Source organism: Gobio gobio, assembly GCF_949357685.1.
Source record: "Gobio gobio genome assembly, chromosome: 13".
Classification (NCBI taxonomy): domain Eukaryota; kingdom Metazoa; phylum Chordata; class Actinopteri; order Cypriniformes; family Gobionidae; genus Gobio; species Gobio gobio.
The window spans coordinates 14,928,110-14,953,027 of NC_137106.1; the positions used below are offsets into that span (position 1 = coordinate 14,928,110).

The 24,918-nt window shown below is 38.9% G+C and overlaps 2 protein-coding genes across 5 annotated transcripts in view; one reads left to right on the forward strand and one right to left on the reverse strand.

Annotated features, from left to right (window-relative positions):
* Positions 1-24,523, reverse strand: LOC307136649 (platelet-activating factor receptor-like). Of its 4 annotated transcripts, XM_079833866.1 has the most exons (4): positions 24,314-24,421; positions 15,359-16,390; positions 10,924-10,987; positions 1-2,711 (listed from the first exon to the last, which is right to left on the reverse strand). In XM_079833866.1, the coding sequence occupies exons 2-3, from the start codon at positions 16,379-16,381 to the stop codon at positions 10,979-10,981; spliced, it is 1,032 nt and encodes a 343-aa protein (XP_079689992.1). In that variant the 5' UTR covers positions 16,382-16,390; positions 24,314-24,421; the 3' UTR covers positions 1-2,711; positions 10,924-10,978. The 4 variants fall into 4 exon arrangements, with proteins under 4 accessions (XP_079689992.1, XP_079689991.1, XP_079689990.1 ...); XM_079833865.1 differs by lacking the exons at positions 1-2,711; positions 10,924-10,987 and adding an exon at positions 13,519-14,343 and having other exon boundaries at positions 14,811-16,390; positions 24,314-24,523; XM_079833863.1 differs by lacking the exons at positions 1-2,711; positions 10,924-10,987 and adding an exon at positions 14,197-15,089 and having other exon boundaries at positions 15,242-16,390.
* The window catches only part of LOC307136650 (procathepsin L-like), a 1,021,532-nt gene that overhangs the window by 995,471 nt on the left and 1,143 nt on the right, over positions 1-24,918 (forward strand). The gene's annotated exons all lie outside the window — the stretch shown is intronic.

Genomic DNA, 24,918 nt, shown 5'->3' on the forward strand with positions numbered 1-24,918 from the left:
ATAAAGATTTAATTTCTTGCAAGAAATGAGTCACAGTCATACAGCCATCTTCAATGTCTGCAGAGTGCACTAACTAGACATAACAGCACTCAGCTTTTATCAGTTTCCCAAACAAAGTCACTCCTCCACACATGACAAGAAAAGCAGCACTTGCTCAAATCCCAAGTGTGCTGTTCATTTTAACTCTGATCCCTACGTTTAGGCCATCCTGACCCCTGAGTGTCAAATCCCAGTCTTCATGTCTCCTGTACAAAACATGTTTTCCATGTGTAAGTGTAGAATGTGTTCTCTATATTCTGTATATGACCTTTTACTTAGTAAGCTGGTTCAGTATGAATATATGCAAATCAATAAAAATTTCATGCGCAATGTTTAATGTATAGCTATGATTAAATTTTCCCATAACAATCCCCTCTTTTTATCACACCATTGATAAACCGTAATGAAAAATGTTATCATTGTATATATATTATATATGACTGCAAACTCGAAAATAAGTAAACATAATAATAAGGTTAAAAAGGGGTAAATATGAAAATGAATAAATGTAATAGAAAAGTTTTAAATGATTAAAACGAAAATCTAAACTGAATGAAATATTCTCATTACACTCTTGAATTTGTGAAGGAAGAAAGAAAATATGCATAGGCTATTTTTGTGGGTAAAACCCCCCTCTCACTGCAAACAAAAAACATGTTATAATATTTAGATATCTGAGGCCTCTAAAGGCCGCCCAGATTTAAACCAACGAAAACATAATCCCCTAATTTGTTTCATTCTTCACTTTGCTAGTCACTATCTCCTATCACAAAATTTGTTCATCCACTCGTCGTACTCGTCATTAATGTCTAATTTGACCATTTGTTGTGATACACTGGGCTTCACTACTCATTGAACTATCCTGGAAATGCGTTGAAAAATACATTGTGAACACATACATATCAGCACAACAATTTCAAAAACCTGCAATACAATAAAACATAACCAGTATCCCCATCCCTTCAGATTTGTCATCCAACAAAACCATGAGTCATCAGCTTTTTTTTTTTGTTTTTTTTTCTCTCTCAGGTTTTCTTCCATGTAGGTCTCATGTAGGCTACTCAATTATATTGGTTACATTGTCACTATAATCTGGAATATGAAATCAACACGATACCCCAAGCATTTTCCAAACTCCCCCTCTCTCAGCTGTTATCATGTCTAAAACTAGTCTGTTTTGTATATATTAATCGCGGATTTGCTTCGTTTCCTCATCTATCATTGTTAAAGCGTGTTCCGTGCTATTAGCTATAGTTAGTACAGTCCATCAGGGGCGCCACTAGCAATTTTGGGCCCTATGAAAGAATTTGATGTTGGGCCCTCTACCACACCAACCAAGCTATCCAAAACTTTTTTCTGCAATTTAATAATACTGACCAATTAAGCTCCGCTCGCTCAACCCAGAATGCCCCAATTGGCTGATGAAACATTGATTAAAATTAAGATACAATTTATACAAAACAAAACTTAATGAAGTGGTCACAATCATGTCTGATCAACTCCATTCATCTTATGATGTGTCCTATCTCACTCATGCTGTTCACTTTTCATAATCGACATAGATTGACAGATTCACAACATAGACATAAAAAAACAACATTATAATATTTAAACATAAATATAAAAATAAATACCTTAATGGCTGCAACAATTATAGCACAGAGAATTTTCATGTCGGAGTGGGATATGAGTGAACGTAGTTTTACCGGTGAGCGTGAGCGGTTCATGAGTGGAGCGTTTAGCTGGATTTTGCCAGAAATGCGCCATCATTTTTTTATATTTGTAACTCTTTGGTAGATCATACATTTACAATACATTACTACTAGTTCTGTTACTACAAATAAAACCGATCTCTGGGGGCCCCAAAAGTGTGTGGGCCCTTAGAATCGTCCTAACTTTCCCCCCCTTAGCTGCGCCCCTGCAGTCCATCCTAACCCATTTATCTTGTTTACCGATTCTGCTGCACCCACCCCCAGGAAAATAGACCAACCCACATTTGCTCTATCTGGTAAAGTCCCTATCACAGAATTAACTTTATCTTCTGTCTATCCTTTTTCTTGTTTTCATTACCTGGTAAATGCACGTCCCCACATTCATCAAAGCTTGGTAACAGCAACCTGCCAACACTCCCCTCGGCATAAAATGATAAGCTTAACCATAAACCCAAACTGTCGCAGGTGAAGTGTAATTTGATCTTCTAACCTGGCAGGTAAAATTAGTTGTAATGCCACCCACTACCGTGTCAATTCTGACTCAGACTCTGACTTCAGTCCTATCGCAGTCAGATGTTGGATGTTTTGTTGGGATTTTCCCCACAAAATCTCACTATCTCAGTCATTTGCTGCTGGATCAAACAGTCAGTTTCATTCAGTGTTACAACAGTCAGTGGTACTGCTTTGCAGACATGGGACATTTGCAGTCAAAGCCAGCAGCTCTTCTGTTGTTTCTGCAGCCGTGCCAAAGTACAGGCTTTGTTCCCCTGGCACTTCGTCATGGCTTTCTTCACTTCCGGTTTCGCTCCTCCCCTTCCTGCTGGTGGAAAACTTTCTGCAGTGGCTTGCGTGTACCCACATCTCCCTTTCAGCCACTTTTACGGCGGTAAGCGTTTGTTAGGAGGATTTGGTAAGGCCCCAGCCACCTTTTCGCCTTCCAGCTCCTCCTCCCGTTGCCCTCTATCAACACAAAATCACCTGGTTTGATGTCATGTAAAGGAGTCCCAGCTGGTTTCCCCAAATTTTACCTGCACACAGACCTTAGACAACAGAAAAGACATCTCTATGCAATAATTCACAATTCGATTGATGTAAGCTATTGTTTACCCCCTTCCATTCCCATGAATGGTGGTCTTCCAAAAAAACGGTCTCAGATTTACTCAAGGCCTTTTCTCGTTTTCGTGTATATCAATACGCATCAAGATGCGAAACATTTTCAGCAAATATTGTAACCTCCTCATAAACTCGTGTATTTGAGTATCATTCCCCCTTTGGCTGCGTGATCACCCATGCAGCCATTAATCATAATCATCAAAAATATTTTGGGGGTAAACAAGGCTTGCCATCACTACTTGTCCAGACGCCATTTTGCACAGTGCAGTCACACTGTTCCCATCGCTGCTTTTCTCTGGCCCTGAGTTGAAAGACTGCATAGTCTATAAGGAAGGCAAAACATTTGTGGTTATTTCAGATAATAAAAACATTCTGGCTGTGTCGTCTGTTGCCCTTCCATGGCCTTCGAAGCTGTGTCTGCTCTCACAGTTTCCTGCTGAAATAAACTCTTTGTTGTTAGTTTCGCTGCGCATTCTACAGATAGCAACCTAGCCAGGCAAGAAAATTGTGTCTAGCAGATTAGACACAAAAGAAGCATTCATAATTGTGCGCCCATCAGACTTTAAAATTTTCTTGCGTTTCCACAGCGCCCCAAAATCGTGCTCAACTCCGAACGCATAACGCTAGTCTGTGTACATCGTTACACTCTTACCCTCCATCAGCTTGCATGCTCCCGTCAAGCTACGAATGGCAGTCTTGACCAGAAGGTTTTCCCCAAAACATACTGAAAATATCCTATAAAATGAAAGACAAATCCATATTTCATCTCTGGAAGCCGGGCTAAGTGAGTACTCACTGTTACTGCACTCCCGACATGTTAGGGGTGTGTGATACCTACAAAATCCAAACACACGACACCTTGTTGCTATCAAGCGTTTAGTAACACATCACACATCCCTAGGCCAGACCCACAGTCACTCCTCAGAGACCCAATACACACTTTAGAAAACACATACACTCTAAAAAAAAAAAGGTTCTATATTGCACCAAAAATGGTTCTTGGATCGTAATCATAGGGGAACCTTTTTTAGTGCTATATAGCACCAATTTTGGTGCTTCAGTGGTTCTTCAGCGGTTCTTCAGTGGTTCTTCAGCGGTTCTTCAGAGGTTCTTCACCGGTTCTTTGACTAAGGTGCTATATAGCACCTCTGAAGAACCGCTGAAGAACCACTGAAGCACCAAAATTGGTGCTATATAGCACTAAAAAAGGTTCCCCTATGATTACGAGCCTTTTTTTTTAGAGTGTATGAAGAAACAAACAATCAGTGGTTCTCTTAATTAATCAAAATCATAACAGACCTTTTTGGGGTCCAAAACACAATAGTGGTCCAACTCAAACTAAACGATAAAAATAAGTAAGATAGATAATAATCCATCTTAGCACTTTAAGTCTCTACATAAAACATCCTTCAGTTTACATTTTGTGCTTTGCTCACCGTTCAGAGGACACCTCTGCCCATGCAGGGCGTATGTTCAAAGCACAAATGTCTGTCATGCACCGATTCTCTTTTGTGTGTCTGTCAATGGGATCACATCGCTCTCTACCTCGATTCCATGCTACATTCTTATCTAAATGCCCACAGTTTCTCACTGTGCTTCACAATCAACCTTCCTCTAGTCAGTTGTTTCAACAACACCCTGTTTTTGTTAAACATACTATTTCCAGCAGATCCATTCTAACTTATCATAGCCCACACCATATTTAACCACTAATGAACATAAATCTAAATTTGTTAATGTTAAATACACTTCATCAAAATGCCATAGTTATCAATTCGTATTACGTTCAATCAGCTTGTTCACTCATCTTTATCTCTATTAAAGTCTTTTCAGTTCCTGTTATCAGTAAACCAGCCAAAATCAATTCATCAGGGCTTTCTTTTAAAGTACCCTTTTCTCCATGCCCTGTCCATTAAAACTCTTTAGACGTATGCTCCAATTGGCCCAAAATCTTAAACCTCTTAATTCATGTCATTTGGCAGCGGTACTTATCATCAAATCCTCACCTTGCCACTTAAACCCAAAATTGTTATAACTTTACCAAGAACTTAAAAATTTTCATAATCTCCCATATCACTGTATAAAGTATTCAAATTTGTACTATAAGTCACCATCAATTTCTTTAAAGCCGCTTCAAAATGATTTTCAACTCCATATATGTATATTTACTCCATGTAACTTTACAGGTGTTCATAAATTGTTCATAATTCTGTCCGAAAATCAATTTTCCACCAAAAAATCAATCTTTTTGGGCTATTTCTCTTCTGTTTTAACTTGTCACATTATTCCTCTATCAAAGAGCTCGTCTGCAGATGCACCATGTGATCATTATTGTTTCTTATCTTTACTGCTCTGCAGAAACCAAAATATTATATTCCTCTTATCTCAATCCCAGTCACACAGAAAGACTTCTCTGCCTGCTCCTTCTGCCCTTAATACACAAATAGAAGCTCTCTTAGACATCTAATGTCATGCCTCCGTTCAGAGGAAACATAAAATAAATGTCTTTCTTTTTTATAAGTTCTCCCTTTGTTCGCCCTCTGGCCTTTCATAAATATTAGGGAGTCTCTGGATAATTTAGATAGTGTGACTTTAGTTAATTTGTCTCCTTGTCTCTGCCGTCCAGTCTATAAAATTTACATTTGCCATTCTTAATCAATTGACAATATTTAAACTCCGACACTCTGTTGAATTTTAACAAGGGTGTTAAACCCATGATGGGCGGCAATCTTTCACTATTCCGCTTTAACATATGCACTAATCCATAGATTAATTAAAAAACAACATCATAAATGACAAAGTAGTCATAATTACCATTAACAGACTGAGCTGGATACCAATCCATTTAAAGCTCGTCCATGTTCTGGATCATCTTTTCACCAGATTCGCTCAGAATAATCAGCTTCCTTAGCATTTGTCGTACTTTTTTTATTTTTTTTATTTGTCACTTAACTAACCCATCTGTAATGATAAAAACACTCATTCCAGAGGTTATTGGCACACTACACTCAATCAAGACATAAATATGAACTGCTCATTCTCAAAATGTGCTTTTACATGGTTTCTTAACCCGTTTCAAATCTGTTCATTACTAATCTATTTTTTAGAAAAGTCTGCTGGGTTGTTTTGTTCTGATATCATTGTTTTTGTTTTGTCACAGATCGCAGACAGATTACAATCCCTTGTTACACTGAAGCAGTCTCTCTCTCCTTCTCTCACCCACATTTATCTTTTCAACAGTCTTCTAAGACTTTTACTATAATGTTAAATTCACTAACCCCTAATTCATTAATCCTTCACAAAGTTTAGAAATGTAACTGTTTAACTTTCAAATTAGAACATCTCCAATAAGTTATACTGTGAAATTGTTTCAAGTTATCTTTAGTTTAGATACCTCTGTTATCCAGAACTTCTCTTTAAACTTCAAAAGCCGTCCTCTTAAAGCCATCACCATGTCTCCAAATTATCCTCTGCCATCCTAATGACCTGCAGGATTAAGACTATGATAGAGACATATTAGTTCAAAATCATACAGTTTTACTGATACAAATAAATTTTGTTCTGTTCCACAAAGTTTTCAATCACAATCACAGCTGGTCTCAGCTGGCTCTTAAATGCCAATCTTAGCTCTTTTCTTCAGGGTGTTTCCTGGCTCTCAATTCATGCGGTATTTGGTGAGCGGTATAGAGGGGCCAATATTAGGGCAGGGGCTGCTGTGTCCAGTGTTGACCTTGGCCCCAACGAAACACAGCTTCTCCTCCCAACACCAGTGATGCTGCTGGCCTCACAGACATCTGCCTCACCTCTCATACACACCTCACATAAAACCCCCTCCTCCATTTTTTTTTTTTTTTGGGGGGGGGGGGGGGGGGGGGGGGGGTCCGAGATGACTTATCGTGATTTCCCTGGCTTGGGTTGCCCCCCGTCAGGCCATAGGAAGTCTTACCCGTCATCGGGAAAAACCACATCGTGCCCACCTCGTCATCGCTTTAGATCTTTGACCCTCAACAGGATCAGATATTTTCTGGAGCCTTTTGGAAAGTGCATTCAAAAGTCACCAGAGCCATCATGTCTGCTTTCAAATTAGTAAAAACATGGAGACAGGTTAATTATAACACAACGTAATCACTTCTTCAAAGCTGCCCCATAGCTGTGCTTAGATTATTTTCAGTGAATTTACCCAAAACAATTGTCCATTCATTTTAATGTTCTTCTACATCTGTGACCAAGGCCAACAGTTCTGTACATGGTGAAGGCTAAGAGCAGACAGAAGTTACTGGTCATATCATACATTCGTCAAAATTTTCAGTTCATTAAAAGTCTGTATTTTTAAAACATGTCTTATTGCCCTCTTGATGGCACCTTTTTTATATCTTAACAAATAACTGTCTATTATGTTCACATAATGCCCTGTGCTTTTACTCATCAATATCATCTGTGGCACAGGCTCAGATATCAGCTTTGAGCTGGTCTGGGATGAGAGAGAGACTCTGAGGCCTTCAGAGCTGGTACACTGCGTTTTCATAAACGTTTCACTCTTCACACTAGCTCAGTGTAAGATCTGGCTAGAAATTAAAGTTGTTTTCAAATAAACATAAGACATTTTCCTTTTAACTTTGCCAGAAATGACATTTTCAAATGATCATCTCTCATATTGAGTCCCTGTCACTCAAGTTAGGCCATGTGGTGGCCAGATTCAGATAACAAATTGATAATTTCAGCTCAGCACAAGCTTATCTTTTGAAACCAAAACATCAGCTTCTAGGGTTTTCAACATTTTAACTTGCCTATAGTTACTTCAACAACCCAATATTCTATCAAATCATCATTATCAGAGTTTTGCAAAAGTGAGAAGAGCAAGAACATATTTATTATATAGTTTTAATTTAAAACTCGGTTAATCAGGATTTATATATCTTTGCAGCACGTTTTATCATCTTTATTTTTAAAGATGATAAAGATGATTTTAACCTCATATTAAAATTATCTCAAATCCTTCCTTCAAAAATAATCACCAAAGACTTTATTAGCCTTATTGTTATCTCATTTTCTTAGAGTGTAAATCTCTGTTTCTTTCTTTTTACTGCATTTCGTTTACAGACTTTAGTCTGGTGGCCTGATTTGCCACACTTTCTACGCCTTATGGGTGTTCGAACACAATTACGTCCAAGATAGCCCTGCTGACCACAATTAAAACACTCTCATCTTTAGCTTATGGAGCAACGTTCAGCAACCTGTGTGCTCCAAAAGTGGCAGTCTGTCTGAGAACAGAGCTCGCTCGGGGTCCAATAAAACAGACAATGGCTTACAATTTATGGTGCTATCTGCTTTTTCACCAACATCACTTTTAGTTACTCAATTGTATATCTATGTCACTTCTGGGATTTTCCCTTCGGGTGTACTGCACCTTACCCATTTTACAAATTAATGAATAAACACAAAAATCTAGAAATGGTAATTTTCTTGTTCTCTCTTTGTTTGTAGCCAGTCAAGTTGCTGATCAATTTTCCAATTACAATAAAAACATTTCAGCCCATTTCCTTCACTGGTCCACCAATTTCCTTTGAAGTCAGGGCTTCAGAGCGGAGCTGCTTACAGCATTTGCTCTGGTTCATCTCAAAATCTTTATACCGACTAATCAAATTACCGATCATATCCCTCAAAATGTTAGCCAGAATTTAGTCAATGTTCATACTCACCAGCGATCTTTAAATAGCTGTGACTTCTGCGTGTTAAGACAACATTTTCCTTTCTCTCTTATCTGCCTCTTTTATGCAACAGTTCACTGTTTGTTCGCACTTCTCACATACATTTCCCACAACAGCCCTTCATTTTTTTCCCCTCTTCAACTGACTCATTCCCCACTTTCAGTCTGGTGTTCCCTTGTTTGGGAAATCATGATATTTAATTAGCTTATCTGCCTTACATGCATTTTTCCCATATCATTTTCTCATTTGACAAAATACCGGTGTATCATATTCAGCTAGCTTGCTTTGGGACTTTGCCATACTGGCTGTCTGTCTCTGTGGCTTTTTCCCCTCTAGCGTACGCTAATAAATCTCTCGGACGTCTCCGTTCAGATCTGATCTCTTCACCCAAGACCAGACGGGCGGACACTCCCAATAGTGTCCTCTCTTTTTGGCTCCCAATAGCCCAAAACCGGCTCACAGCCAGGGGCGTAAATTTCATCTAACAGTTGGGGGGGATGATAAACATGAAATTTCTCAAGGGCAATTTTTGAAGGGGACACAAATAACAGCCAAAATTGTACTTGTAAGGATATGTGTACCACAAAAAAAAACAAAAATACATTTTGTGCTTATTTGGCGTTTTGGTGCACTGAAAAATGATCTTATGTCCGTTTTTCTTTTCTCTGTCATATTATCTGACCAACAACACATATTTGTTTAAATATGAGTAAGGTTCACCACATAGTCATATTATAATTATTAAATTATCTTGCATCCTCCACATAGTATTTTATACTATGATATTCAGATCTTTAGATATTCAAGTGCAGCAAGCCCTCTGAGCTGCCACTTATGCCGCGTTCCAGGCAACCCGTAACCCGTGTTTTTCCAACCTTCTACCCGTGAAAGTGGACTGGAACGCCAGTCAAACCCGTGACTTCCCACCCGTGAACTCGTACTAGATCGATGTACTCCCAGTTACGAGTTTTGATGTCACATAGCCCGCGAAGCAACAATGGCAGCCCCCTACGGATGCGGTGTTTATGAAACAAATATACAAATAACGTAAAATAAAAGGTATAACAGCTTTTCTTGCCGTCTGCGCTGTTTTTCTCCTCCGTTTCCCTCAAATAAGCAAGGAGTAAGCACCTTTGGCGCTAGAAATGATTGTAAATGAGCATACACCCCGTACGGTCCGACATGCTTTGTTTACATCAAACTACTACACAATTCCTTGCGCTCAGGCAGTTTGGCGTGACTTTGCCTGGAACACTACAAAGTCGTGAGTCGTGGTTTGAAGTTGTAATTTACGGGCTCAAAAACCTGCCTGGAACGCAGCATTATTATCATAGGCCTAGTGAGCAAAACCCAACACAGATCTGGCGGAGCGGCCGTCCGCATATTAGATTTAGAATTAGTGCCAATTCGAGGGCGGGTTGCTTGAATTATGGGTTCATTAGCCTATTATTCTTAATGAAAAACACAGCAAGAAAACAGTAGCAATGACACATTCCCTTAAATAGGCACTTGTACATTTAGTTTTGAAACCAAATCTTCCGCGATCATCCTGTCTGTCAGCTGTGATCTAGTGATGAATGAACTCACGTTCAGTTTTTAATTGTTGTGTCTGTTCTCTAACTAAACAAAATTATTTTATTACTATAAAAATTAAAATGACGGTGACGGTGGGCAAGTGATATTAACAGTGTTTTGCCTAATCTGTATTAAAGAGAAAAGAGTCACTTCATCTGATGTTTAAAGTGAATAAAATAGCATTGTCAGCTTACTGAAGTTTCACAACTGCTGCCTGAAGAGCTTTTTTCTCTCCCCAAACTTGTGTGGTAGATTTTTTACGTTCTATGGGTAACGTTACTTGAGGTGCGCGGTGGATCAAACCACTGTGGGGAAAGAAGGGAGGGGGGGACTCAAAATGTTTCTAAACTTAAACGCATTTTTTGTCCCGTTTGCTTTTGTATTGTTTTACTACTTACACGTTTATTTTAAGTATATATTATTATATTGTTTATAATACTCAGCATGGTTTTTAGGGGGGGGACAACCCTCAGATTGGGGGGGGGGGGGTCCTGTCCCCCCCCGTCCCCCCCGTGATTTACGCCCCTGCTCACAGCACGGTCTCCTCGCCCACGTGATATCTCAAAATTTCAATCACGTTGCATTCTCATTTTATTCGCCCACACATGGTTTCAGTTTCTATCCCATAAACAAATCAACCACGTTGCATTGGCCACAGAGTCAGACCCCACTATGGTTTATCCACCCCAATTTCAATTTTCAATTTAACTCAATTTTCAATTTAAACAAATTCTATTCATCAAAATTCTTCCCCGAATTTTAAGTTTGTCTCTTACCAGAAGTGTCCCGTTGCCACCTCGGGTTCGTTTGTTTGTTGTCAAATCCCAGTCTTCATGTCTCCTGTACAAAACATGTTTTCCATGTGTAAGTGTAGAATGTGTTCTCTATATTCTGTATATGACCTTTTACTTAGTAAGCTGGTTCAGTATGAATATATGCAAATCAATAAACATTTCATGCGCAATGTTTAATGTAGGGCTGTAGCGATACACTAATCTCACGATACGATACGATACACGATATTCAGCTCACGATATGATATATATCACGATATTCAGCCAACGATACGATTCGATATAATTCGATACACTTACATCATTTTCTGAAATATTTAAAGGGGACAGAGTGATTTTGGTGACATCTTGTGAGTGTTTCATTTACTTGGATTGAAATAACTGAACTGAAAACTAAAATCATCATTTACACAATATATGTCTCTGACTGGACAGAGAGTCTACAGCTTGCAAATGCTGGACAAAATGAATCAAAGATGTGTTGAGAAAATTAGTTCCATTTATTGAAACAGTGCAAACTGTAGCTTACAAGCCTTTGAAAAGTAAATAAAGTGCAGTATTGCAATTAACAATGGAGTTTTAAAAATTGCAGTAAGTGGCCTGTTCTGAACAGTTTCTTTGACAACTTTTTTAGCTTGACACTGACATTTGGTAGTATTTCCAGAGTATTTCACGTTTTTGTCACACAGCTTGCAAACCAACCGCGATGCTTTTGTCTAAGTCAAGGGTCTCCAACCTTTTTTCATTTGAGAGCTACTTTTTAAAAAAGAAAGTCAAAGAGAGCTACTCATGTTATATAATACTTAAAACTCTTAAATAATGCATCATAATTCTCATATTAACAACTATCCAAACTGTTTTACACCTGAAAGAGCATAGTAGTAGTTCCAGTAGTCGGTACAATACCACTATTTTTTTTTTAAATAAATGTTTTATTATATATGATGATAATCATAAGTAAATAATACATAAACATGTAAAGGCTGTATGCTGTTTAAAAGTAAACATTGTTTATAAATGAAAGATCAAGTGAAAAATAAGCAACCATTAATAATTATATAATTAGTATTATTTATTTCATAATTATTATTATTAGTAGAGACGTATTATTGTTACATAGAGACGTAGCTAAATTTACTGTAGGCTACAATCTGTAGTCAATCTCTTCACGTTAAATCGAACTTTTATTTTGACGGGTTGCCGTGAATACCAGTGTCTGTGTTCATGATATGACAGTGGGTGCGCATCTCATTCAGCTCCCTAGTTTAGTCAGGGCACTGATCAGGGATCAGCCCATTGACTTGTGTCCTGATCAGTGCCCTGACTACTGAACCAGGAGCTGAATGAGACGCACCCAGTTTTCTCAAATGAAACGGTAAATTCTCATGAAGTGAAGGTTTATGCCTTTGTGCCAGCAGAGACTACAAGAGTGATTGCGCGCACGCGCTGCGCCTGTCATCCACACAGACGCATAACATGCAGGAGTAATTTTGCAGTTTATTATTTACAGACACTAGTATATATTCGGCTTCAGTCTGGAGCCCTGCGCTTAAATTAACACGGAAGCGACTGAACGCAGCTGCTATGGTGAGCTATTTTTAGAACAGACCCGCGGGCAACTCGTGTGGTCCTTGCGGGCGACTCATGTTGTTGACCCCGCAAGGTGCAGATCCACTTGTCCGTGCAACACTTCTGTCGCGCTGCACTCCACTTTATTCCTACATTTGAACAAATGCCGTGCGTCAAAAAAGCTGGCCGAAGCTCAACTTTTTGCAAATGAATCCGTTAAACGCGACGCAACTATCCAATAGAAGTAGAGCACACGGAGACGGAGGGAAGTCTCTCGCCGGTCCTTTGTTTTTCATTCCCCTCTGGCTTAAACGCACGCCCATAGCGGTAAACTTGAGGAACACCCATCAATATACACCTGAAGGGAAGCGGCACAACACCACGCTTCAGTCGTGCCGCAAAAGTGGATCTGTATCGTGAGTCTAAAGCCCCGTTCACACCGCCAGCGACACGCAGCGACAAAGCGACACAATCCCATTCATTTCAATGGAGCGCTGGCGACTTCCAGCGACACGAGCGACAGTGACCGTTGGCGACAGAATGTGGGCGTGTCAAGCGACACGAGACAAGCGACAAAAGTTCAAAAATTTCAACTTTATGCAAATGAGAAGCGATTTTCGTGAGCGACAACCTATAGGAGTGAAGTCAGTGGAGTGCACGTGATCCGTCTGCAGTACTGCTACTGCGTTGTCTTGTTAAGATGGAGATGTTGATTTTAGATGTTAGCAAATACAGAGACACATTTTAAAAAAAATTATGCATGGAAGAACGAGGGTGATCTGCTAATATAATAATAATAAATATATAATGACGTTTATAGGCAACTCGTAGTGGGAACGCTCACTAGCGACATGAATCTCTGGCGCTGGCGACATTCAGCGACATCATTGCTGGCGGTGTGAACGGGGCTTGAGTCGTCGCTTTCCTTCTTCTTTTTAAACCCAAAGTGCTCCCACACATCTGCTTTTAAGCATGAAGGCGCTGGATTTATATTTGCCATTTTTTTTTATCTCCTCGCTCTGACTCCGTAAACAAGAAGAGGTAGACGTTGGCGTCTGTGTAAAGTTAGTAGTACGGGTAACTTGCTCTACAGCGATACTAGCGGCTGGCTGACCAAATCGCTCTTCCTGCAACACAAATGGGGGTAAACACGGGGATTTGAATGGGACTTATGTATCGATACTCGCGGCTTAAAAATCGATACTTTCTTGGGAGAAAAAAATATCGATTTATATCGCAGAAACGATAAAATTTCCCAGCCTTAGTTTAATGTATAGCTATGATTACATTTTCCCATAACAAACTATTTTAAAAAGTAGAGCTTTACAGAGCGTTATGATTGGCCCAAAGCAGACTTCTGCTGTCAGCACGTCATGCCCTTGTACGTGCTCATATTGGCAATCGTACTGGAAATTTACTGATAATGTTACAACTTCTCACAGGCCTATCAGAAAATTGCCATAACTGATTACCAGTATTTTTTTATCTCTAAACTTTAATTTACCATTCATTTACTATTAAAAACTCTTTGTGTGAAGAAAAAAAAACCTATCTTCTATTCTTGTCACCTCTTGCTTTAGTCATTTTAACCACCAACATCCTCTTTACTCATTTGTATTCTTTACTCTACAGGAGACTATCTCTGTCACTTATATGACAACAAGAATGAACACCACAACTTCTTTACCGAGAAAGAGAATTCTTTAAATGATAACAGGTTTGTTTGACACACATATATATAGGTCAATTCCACCTACACAAGTGCAGACATTTAAAGGCATCGTTTTGTTGTCATTTACTCGCGCTCATGTCGTTACAAACCTGCATGACTTCCTTTCTTCTGAGGAACATAAAATATTTTTAGTATGTTTCAGTGTTTTCTATCCATACAATGAAAGTCAATGGGGTCCAGTGTTGTTTGAATGCCACTTACTTTAAAAATGTGTTCTTCTGTGTTCCTCAGAAGAAAGGAAGTCATAAAAGTTTGGAATGACATCAGGGTAGGTATAATATTATGGTGACAAACTTTTCATTTTGCCGTGGATTATCTCTTTAAGAGACAATATGGCAATATAGGAATCACATTATGAATGCTTAATGTTTCAGTGTATAAAGCATTTATCATTAAGTGTTGAATAATCATGGTTGAAATACACAATTGTTTGAAGGTGTTGCCTGGAAGTGACAGCAATTGAAAGATAAACAACTAATTTCAAATGCCAATCCTTTGGTTGCATTAAAGGGATAGTTCACTTCCCACAATAATCAAAATTATGTTATCATTTACCCAGCTTCATTACTTTCTTTTTTAAACAAAACAATGGATCCCACTGACTTTCACTGCATTGTAAAAACATTTTTCAAAAGGCATTTTTCAAAAGATCTTATTTTGTGTTCCACAGAAGAAAGAAAGTCATATTGGTTCAGAAAAAAATGATGATGAGTGGGATAGCAGAATTTTCATGTTTGGGTCAAACCCTTTAAGAATCCAAACAGAACCTAATTTTGAAACCTCAAATATGAAACATTTGGAAAAAGACTCTAACTCAGGGATGGGCACACTGTCCTGCAGAGTTTAGCTCCAACCCTCAAATCAAATTCACCTGTCTGTAGCCTTCTAGTAATCCTGAAGACATTAATTAGCAGGTTCAGGTGTGTTTGATTAGGGTTGGAGCTAAACTCCGCAGGACAGTGGCCCTCCAGGACTGGAAGTGCCCACCCCTGCTCTAACTGTTTAAAATGAACACCAAATATTTATTAGCTGTGTTCATAATTCACTCTGATGTTTGCTCTTCAGTGACAATGCCGTAGTTGATGTGTTGCGTGAACAGTTTTTATTATTCTTGACCTTTGTGAAATGACCCTGGATGTACTTGCGGAACTTTGTGGTGGCAAAGCAATACACCAGTGGGTCCAGGAGGCAGTTGATCCCCATAAGCATGAGGGTGATCTGGTGAGCGTCGTTTAAGCTTTGGCGAGTCTCCATGGACCAACCATTCAGGTACAGCACGGACAATGTCCAGGGACCCTGCACCACGTGATGAGGCAGGAAACAGATCACAAAGACGCCCACGACGGCACACAACAACCTCAAAGCTCTGCGTTTGGTACCGCCGGGACGCTTTCCCGTGCTGGCTCGAGGCTGACTGATGGGTTGAGACAGAAGAGCTCGAGCGATCAAGATATTGCAGAAAATCACCATTGTGAAAACAAGAAAGAACAAGCCAATAATGATGAAGTGGGTGATGGCCAATGAATACTTATCAGAGTCATTCATGTCTTGATAACCCTCGAAACAGCGAGAAATGTTTTTTGTGGGTAATGTATCATTCTGAATTGTATTTATCTGGATTCCTGGTTCAGTGAGGTATTTAATAGATGCTGCAAGAGTGACGACCCAGATGACCGTTGAGACAATTACTGCACGTTTCCAGCAGTCAGAAGAGGCGGCCACCAGTGGCCTGGTAACAGCCCAGTAACGGTTAATGCTGATGGCAGTAAGGAAGAGAATAGAGCAGTACGTGTTAATGAAGAAAAACGAGCCTGTGATACGACAGAGGGTATCTGAGTACTTCCAGTCACCGTTTTGCACGTAGTAGCCAATCCAGAATGGTAGAGCGGACACGAACAGCAGGTCTGCAATGGTCAGGTTGGTCATGTAGATTCGAATCTCATTCATAGCTTTAGACTCCCGCATATAGTGCAGCACATAAAGAGCGTAGCAGTTGGCCAGCAACCCCAAGACAAAGACCACGCCGTAGAATATAGGAAAGAGAGTGTAACGAAACTCTGAGTCAATGAATTCTTTCAATGAAGTTTGATTCTCATGGCTGTTTTTTCCAGTGGTCATCGTGCCTGCAGTAGTCATCATCTTGTGTATCTGAGAACAAAGCAGAGTGATAAGACAGCATACAATTAATTTTGATTCCTTCAAATATCCTTCAAAGTGGTTGTCTAAAAAACAATATTGGCCGACAAATGCTCTGGATAACGGGGAGATATTACCCTCAGTAATTATGATTTTGCCGGGGTGGGGGGGGGGGTGGTTTAGCGAGGTCTGTGACGGGAGAGAGAGTCGGGAAACAGGTGCGCCGTAAGTGGGTCAAAGTGCAAAGCATAAACACCTGTGTCTTGTTTCAGTAATGGGCGTGGAGAGACCGGATATAAGCCATCCGGAAGAGGGCTTCGATGGGAGAGACTGTCTGGAGGCTCGGGAGACACACACGCACAGAGACGGGAGAACACAGAGAAACGTTGAGATTGCCCGTACCAGTTTGAGTTTATTGTGAACGCCAGTGGGCGTGATTTATATTGTGTAACGAAACGAGGGAAAATAAAGCACCCCGAGTCTCCAACAAGCCGACCCTGCCTTCTTCCTTCCTTGCTACAATCGAACTTGATTACAATAATGTTATGGTTCAATTATATCCATCAAACACTCAAGACTTGACAGTTTATTGTGGTAAGTGTTGCGTTAAAGGTGAAGCATGTAATTTTCCACCACACTGAAACCACATTTCAGAAAGGTTTCCCAAACACCTGAACCTGTCCAAACTGATAATACCGGCCCAAACTCACACATTGGTGGGGCAATGTTTTGATAGTGTCACAGAACCATAATATTTACCTTTTCAACTTTCAAATGAACTTGAGTGCCACGTTTTTAGAATGCTGTGTCATCTAAGACTTTTACAAAATGTTTCTAGACCTCATGTATCAAACTCCGCTCACCGTCCTTCAGAGTGTACCTCCAATCAGCTCTATAACACCTGCCAGGAAGTTTCTAACAAATCCACTGGAAGGCAAGCCTGTAACTTTTAGCCAAAAAAGCGTAACGGCTAATGCTAGCGCTGGTACGCAGGGAAGGAGACCAGGCAGAGGCCTTTTTTATTATTGAGTAGATGTGAATGGAGGAGAGGCTTCACTACACTCAATAATCCACTTTTGTAAGGAAAAGGCTTATCATTTAATGAATAGACTGCCTGTCCGCTTATCTTCAACATGTTTTACGCTAAATAAAACTTTTGTTGGGAACGATATGTAGATTTTACATTTTAAAAAGGTTATTTTATAAGAAAAGGCAGAGAAGGGAATGTCATGACAGGTAGGAATTACGGAATTACCATACTACATGGGTGTCACTGGGCCCATTTTAGGGGGGCTTCAGCCATAAAGTGCGAGATATGTAAGCAGCTAAACTAAACATTTCATATTTGACAGCTGCTTCTTTAAGTCAAAAATGTTAAACAAATTACAAAAATATTCAGGCAAATGAATAAACTTGTGTCTAATTTCGCCATTTTGAATTGAAATAGGCCTATGTAATGTCATTTATAAAATAATTCACAAACAAATATTAACAATGCCATTTTCTTCAGATTAGGCATAGTAATGAATGTGTAGTAATTAATAATGAATGTGTGTATATTGTAAATTAATATAATTCCATTTGTAGCATTCAGTAAATAAAAAAGCTCAGATTTTTTTTCAGCCTGTATTGGGCATAAGATTAGTAATGAATGTGTGCATATTGTGAATTAATTTAATCAATTTAGTTACCTAGCTTTCCTGGTAACTTTCAGTAAATTAACATGTCGATGAAAATGATAAAAAAAAACATATACAGTAAATATCAGTTAAACATATGTTTACTGTTTTCACTGACGAAAATGAAAAAACTTTATCAGTCATATCTGACATGACCACTGACATGGTTTTCAAGCTATTGTTTTTCTCGGGGGAGTAAGCCCCCAAACCCCCCTAACTACCTCACATTTGGGATCTAAGTGATTATAAACCTGCCTACATTGTATAATTAAGGGATGTACAGTATGGTCATGCAAAATAAGTAATTAATATTTGCTTTATAAGTAATAATAAACAGCCAATATCCTAATACGCATACTAATAAGATACTAGTTAATAATAGTGAGAATTGGACCCTAAACTAAAGTGTTACCATTTTTTTTTTCATACCCTCACTGGGGGCTGAGCCCCCCTAAAATGAAAATCCTAGAATCGCCCCTGCCATTGTATTTAATAGTAATATTGAGTGATATTGTAGGCCTATATTGTCTAAAGAAAGTAAAGAAAATGCAGATGCTTTCTTTCTTTGTCTTTTAGGTTTTACCAGTTATGATAAGACTTGAATTGTAATGATTGTTATAACTGCATGTATGCATATGACACTGATATTATGCGTTTTAATGAATAAAGAGAAAATTGATAATAAACACAATAAAAAATATTGTGTTATATTTTATGTTGTTAAATGAAAATAAAGTGCTCTTTCTATCGCTGCCAGGTTAAACTTATATTGTAATGATTTATGACTGCTGTGCACCTAATGATGATGATATAACACTTTTTAATGAATTAAGGTTAGAAGAATATAATTTTAATAAATTCAATATTTATTAAATAACAATGAAGTTTTAGTTCAATCTTAAATGTAGTTTTATGCGCCCTGCAGTGACTAGTAATTTGCAGGTAACAGACATACCGGATTCACGCCACAGCACATTCACAAACAATGCAGTCTTACTGTACTTTTACTATATAACACCAGAACATTTATTCACAGGACCAACGCGCTCATCCACAAGAAACTGATAAGCGTTAACTGTAATTGACTGTCATAAAACTTTGAACGACGGGAACTGACGTCACTGCTATTACACGATGGGCTGTGGTGCCTCACGTGATCCAAGTCAACCGCTACCCTTTTTCTTCCTATAATAAGACAATCTCTGTTTCTAGTAATCCTGAAGACATTGATTTGCTGATTCAGGTGTTTTTAATTATGGGTTGGAGCTAAACTGTTCTGGACAGTGGTTTGACACCCCTGCTCTAGACCTTACTTTTTTTTCTCATCCTTCCTTGTCCAGTATTTTCACCAATTTACCCTTTAAACAAGAGTTTTGGATCACACACAGCATGCAATGCTGATATTTAGCCTACATCACACACACTGTATGTTTAGCCTAACACACGTGTGAAACTCAAAGTTTACTTCAGGCTTCAGAGTTGTCTGCATAGTACAGAGATAGGTGAAAATGACATGTACTTGTACGTGTTTTAATGCAAGAAACTTGGGAGAGCAGCATTAAAAGAGGTAATGCCTATTTTCTCTCGCACACTGTGAGTTGAGAAAATATGCATTGTATCAAAAGTGTTCTTTCATTAACATTACTACGTTCTAGAAGCTGCATTAGAGTTCTCCTTCTCATCATTGCACATTTATCTGCAATCTCTGAAAGCAGGAAATGAACTAGTGAAGCTTCATTTTCTGAAAACCACAGAGCACATACATCAAAATATGTTTTTCATGAGTAGTTTCATAGGACTTACAGTCAGATTACAATCAGGTAGGCCTACTTTTCATCCAGTATTCTTAGTTGTTTCAGTTACTCAGTGAACATGTAACACAGAACATGTTACCTTTTGTGACATGCAAAAGGGGGCATGCAGTTGCACCTCAAAGCATTTTGTCACACTGTGGTAAGCTGTCACACTGTGTAACCTGCCATTAAAAAAACTATTAAGCTTTTCAGCAGCAGTAAAACATTTATGAAAAAGTGTAAAACGTTAATGCATATAAACATTTAAAACATATGTGACGGTGTCTCCCAAGAAAAGTGATACAATTATATAGTAGACATTTGAATATATGCTTGTGTGTTTTTATTGTTCACTTAGGCCTATTTACTTAACAGCTACAAAAATATGATTTTGGGGATAGAATTCACAGATACAACGCCTGTGACAACTAGACCCGTTCTCCCCTATAATGGATTGCAATAGCAATAATAACAATGCGTAATTTTAAGCAGCATGTAGACTTAAAAATTAAGCTTTGTTATACAGGACCAGACGTTGACTCTTCTGACATAAACCATAATTTCAATAAAAGGGAAACAAATCCTATCCAGTTATGTGTGTTAAGTGTTTTATATGTGTTGACAAATCTTTCACAATGTACTAATGGTGCATTCACACTAGACGTGAATGAAGAGTTTTGCGCGCAAGTAAATTACATGTTAAGTCAATGCAAAGACGCGAATAGACTTTCTGCGGCATGATTCGCGCGAATTGAGTGAGTTGAAAAATCGGAACTTTGCCGGATATTCACGCAGCGTTAACCAATCAGGAGCTTACTCTAGTAATGACAACAATGAGGACAAAATCATATTTGGATACCTGGAGCTGTACAATACATCTTCGTACAATACATGAACGCATTCGCACACAACGTGTCTGCTAATGTCCAATGTCCAATTTGTTCTAGCGAACAAATAATTTTAATGACTGGTTAGGCCCTGTCCCAAATGGCACCCTAAACCCTCACGGTCTTCCTCTGAGTCCGCACTTTCACGATGTAATGCCACTTTGACTGCCGGGAAGAAGTCCACTGCGTAACCCGCACCAGTGCAGGCTCGGAAGAAGTGCACATTAGAGCCCTGCGCGGGACTGTTTTCTTCATCCCGCTCCCGCCCGCACCCGCCGATTTTCTGACCATTACCGCCCGCTCCCGCAACGTATGTGTTAAACTCCCGCCCGCTCCCACAATATGTATGTCCACTCCCGCCCGTACCCGCAAAACTCTGAGAATTTATTCCCGCACAATAATAGAGATGCATTGATTTTGTGTCTTCTCCCGTCCCGCAGGGAAAAAAAACACGTATTTGTATTGATATTATTAAAGAGATTCATGGGGTTGTTTGTTTCGTTTCCCTGGCCTGCATGTAAAAAAAAAAAAAGACAAATACATTCAAATATAATTTCGTTTTTATCAAAAACTTTGCACATAAAAATAGACTGCTTTGCAAAACAGAAAACAGAAAAACAGATTGAGAAACAAAAAACAGATCCCAATTCGTCGGTCAGTTCCGACGTACGTTGAACGTGACCGACTGAAAGGAAACCTGAGAAAACATGCTTCAACAGAACGTAATGTGAACACAAAATAGCAAACGGACATTTAGAAACAATCCATTTCCACTCACTAAACTTCTATGTATTGTTTGTCAAAAACACCAAACAGTCAACTTTGACCTGCAGGGAGTGCTGAGCGTTTTTGGTGAGGTATGATCAAGTAGCTATGTATTTGCCAGCTGCGCAATATGTGGATACATATAACGTTATACCGCATGATTTTGCCAACCAAAACAATTGAGAAACTTCTCCAAATGTCAGACTTTCCTTGCTTAGCTTTTGTGCTGTAAATACCTCGTTTGAGGTTCTTTTCTACATCATCTATTGACATCTTCTCCATCATGTTGTTAGGCAACCTCCCTATCCCGCCGATTCCCGCTGTGTTTTTTTTAGCCGCCCATTCCCGCCCGCAGCAAAATTCAAACCGCCCGCTCCCGCGAGATTTGCGTTGGGTCCCGCGGGACCCGGCGGGACTCAATCCCAATGCAGCCCTCTAGTGCACATCGAGGGCACATATCGACCTCAAGGGGGGCGCTCGCGAGCACCCTTCTGAGACCTAAAATGACAAATGGGACACCCTGCGGTCTCGTGGACTTAACGGTACACAAGACCGAAAGTGCACATGAAGTGTGCCATTTGGGAAAGGGCCTTAGAACCAAGCCTGTAGCACTCCTCTCAGAAACTGAAGCCTCCGCGCCTTGATTGCCCCCAGGTGGCTGGTCCCAGTATGGGTCCTAACCCTCGCCCCTCCGGGTTTTCTAATGGATGAGAGACAAACTAAACAATCAAATTACACTTCAAATAATTTTTTTTTAAAGTTGTTTTCTGTCAATGTAGGCAGTTTTTATCACGATGATTTCATTTCAAGGGTTTTTTTAATAAGTTTAGTTTTTATTAGTTATTTGATGCTATAAAAATGGGGGGGGTGACGTCATGATTGACAGCTGAGATTGGCAGCTTCTCTGAGTGAAGTTGTCACTGAGGCACTAACAGACTTTTTTCAGGAGATTGGAGCTTTAGCTTTAATTTCTACATTTCCATAATTGTTTATTTCACACCAACATAATGAATTGTTCTGCATCTGTGAGAGTGTGGGCAGGCTTTTGATATCGCACCTCTACTTCCTGCTCTCTACAGCGCAGACTCCGTCCCGAGATCACTACTGCGTAGACTCTAAATCTGCACAAGATGTCAGCATCATATTCAGACCTCCGGAGGCTTCAGTTACTTCAGCGGAAGCGAATGAAGTCAAGTCGTCCATATATTTTTACGGTCAATGGTTAGAACAACTGATCTGTCCAACACTGAACTAACGAATCAGTTTAATCATTTACTCAGAACACATCTGAAATGAGAACACAAGTGTGCTTACTCAATTTAGCAAGAGTGGATAGTAATAATTAGTTTTAATTATCCACATTATTTGAGCTTATTTATGTTGACAATGAGTAGTAAAATAAATAGCATAAAATAATTTAGACTGGAGTGAGGTGAAACCAGAACAAAGTTGTTATTAGCTAGCTGATAATTTTATGAAATTGTATATGGCAGAAAATTAGGCTATTTGTTAATTTTTTTATTCTACTTTTTAATATTGATATGATTATATACCAAAACAATTATCTGTAAATAGTGTAAAAAATGAGGAACAAAAACAAACATCAAGGTATCAAAATAAGATGAGCAAAAATTACAAACTGTTTCTTTGGATTGATTTTAAATTTATTATCAGTATTGCACTTACAGATCACGAGGGTATAGGGTACTTTTTACTGTGCGTGTGTGTGTGTGTGTAAGGATGACCATGTCTTTCAGCCACCACCGAAGACCATTTTTGAACCTGGAAAAACCCTGCAGTTGTATGTGTTTCTCCATTCCTCGCTTCCTCTACCCTCTCCCTTGCTCCATCCTTCCTCTCCCTCTCCCTCTCCCTCTGTCTGCCTATCCTGCTGTCTTCTGCTCCTCCCTGGCAGTAGCCTACACTAAAACTGGACATTACATACCTCTAAGGAAGAACCTGATTCCATTAAGGTAGAAACATGTTGGTTTATGCAAAAAATAGACATAAACATCATGCTTACGCGTGGCACAATCCACTTTCCATAAAAACAACTGTCTTTAGTGTATATCCTTGGTATATATACAGTGGAAAACATTAATTTCCTTATATAGAATAGGCTTACGGTACTATAGTCGAAGTACACATCTCCTCAGCACACATACAGACAAATTATTATGTATATATATTTTTTTAAATAATACAGGAAAACAACACAATAAACAACTTTTTTTGTCTTCGCAGCAAAACACATAATATTAATTTACTTATTTCCATTAGGCTTAGGCTATATTGCAATTTTTGAATTACACTGTATATTGTTCATTTGTAGCTACTTATTGTTCATTTGAGTTAATTATTGCACTGATACACTTTTATTGCATCTAAAACGTGGGATTTTCCAGCATTTCATGTGTCAGGATTACAGTCTTCGCCGTGGGGATGTTTGTCATCTTACAACATTAACAGACATGTTTCGCAAGATTCAGAGAGGTTTGTTAGACATTATCGATATTTAAACGCCAATAGCCTATACTATAGAGTTTTACATAACTGATATGTAAAACGATAATCCTGCTTTTGCTTATTAGTTAAATCATGAAAATAGGCTACTACAATACGTGAAAACGAAGTAGGCTATAAACTGCGCACGATGTTACCAGACACAACACTATAGCTATCTATCATCAATAGACGACGGCTATTACATGTTAAACTTTTACTTGTACATTCTTGTCGTGTCACTCGCTCGCAGTATAGACAGCTTCTAAATGAGCTACAAATGTAAACTTCATTTAACGCTTAACCTACCTTTTAATTCCCAGTGAATGTGATGCTCCCGCGCTGCTCTCTCAGAGTTCACGCCTTCAGCTCGCACAGCTCTTTGTATTTAACACGCAGTCACACCTCTCTCTGTTGCTTCCTATTTCCAGCAGCTTCAGAGAACTTTATAATGTAGGGGAGACCTGGGATGAAACACTCTTTACACTCAGTGGTTTTAGATCTCTTAAAATTTGATACGTGGTAGACATATTTGTCTACTACAAATATTATTTACATTTATTTGGACCGTGTATAGGCTACACAAACACAACTTATGTGAGTTGATGTCAAATACAGATTTCCGTTGTTACAACCTACCCCACTACTGAGGTGAGGTGGGGATCGAGAGGTGATTTGCTGAAATAAGATCCACACAATCTAAATTAATGCAAGAAGGTTATTGAAGAATAGAGAATAGTCAGTTTTGAATAAAGTGTTTATAAAAACATTGTATTGTAGTATTATATTTTTTTTAATGTAGCATAAAACAATTTACGAGTGTTCGAGTGTCTGTACTGTATTCCTGTGACATAACAGTTCAGTCATGTTGCCATCCACCTATTTATTTATATCATATAAAAACTGCTGGATGG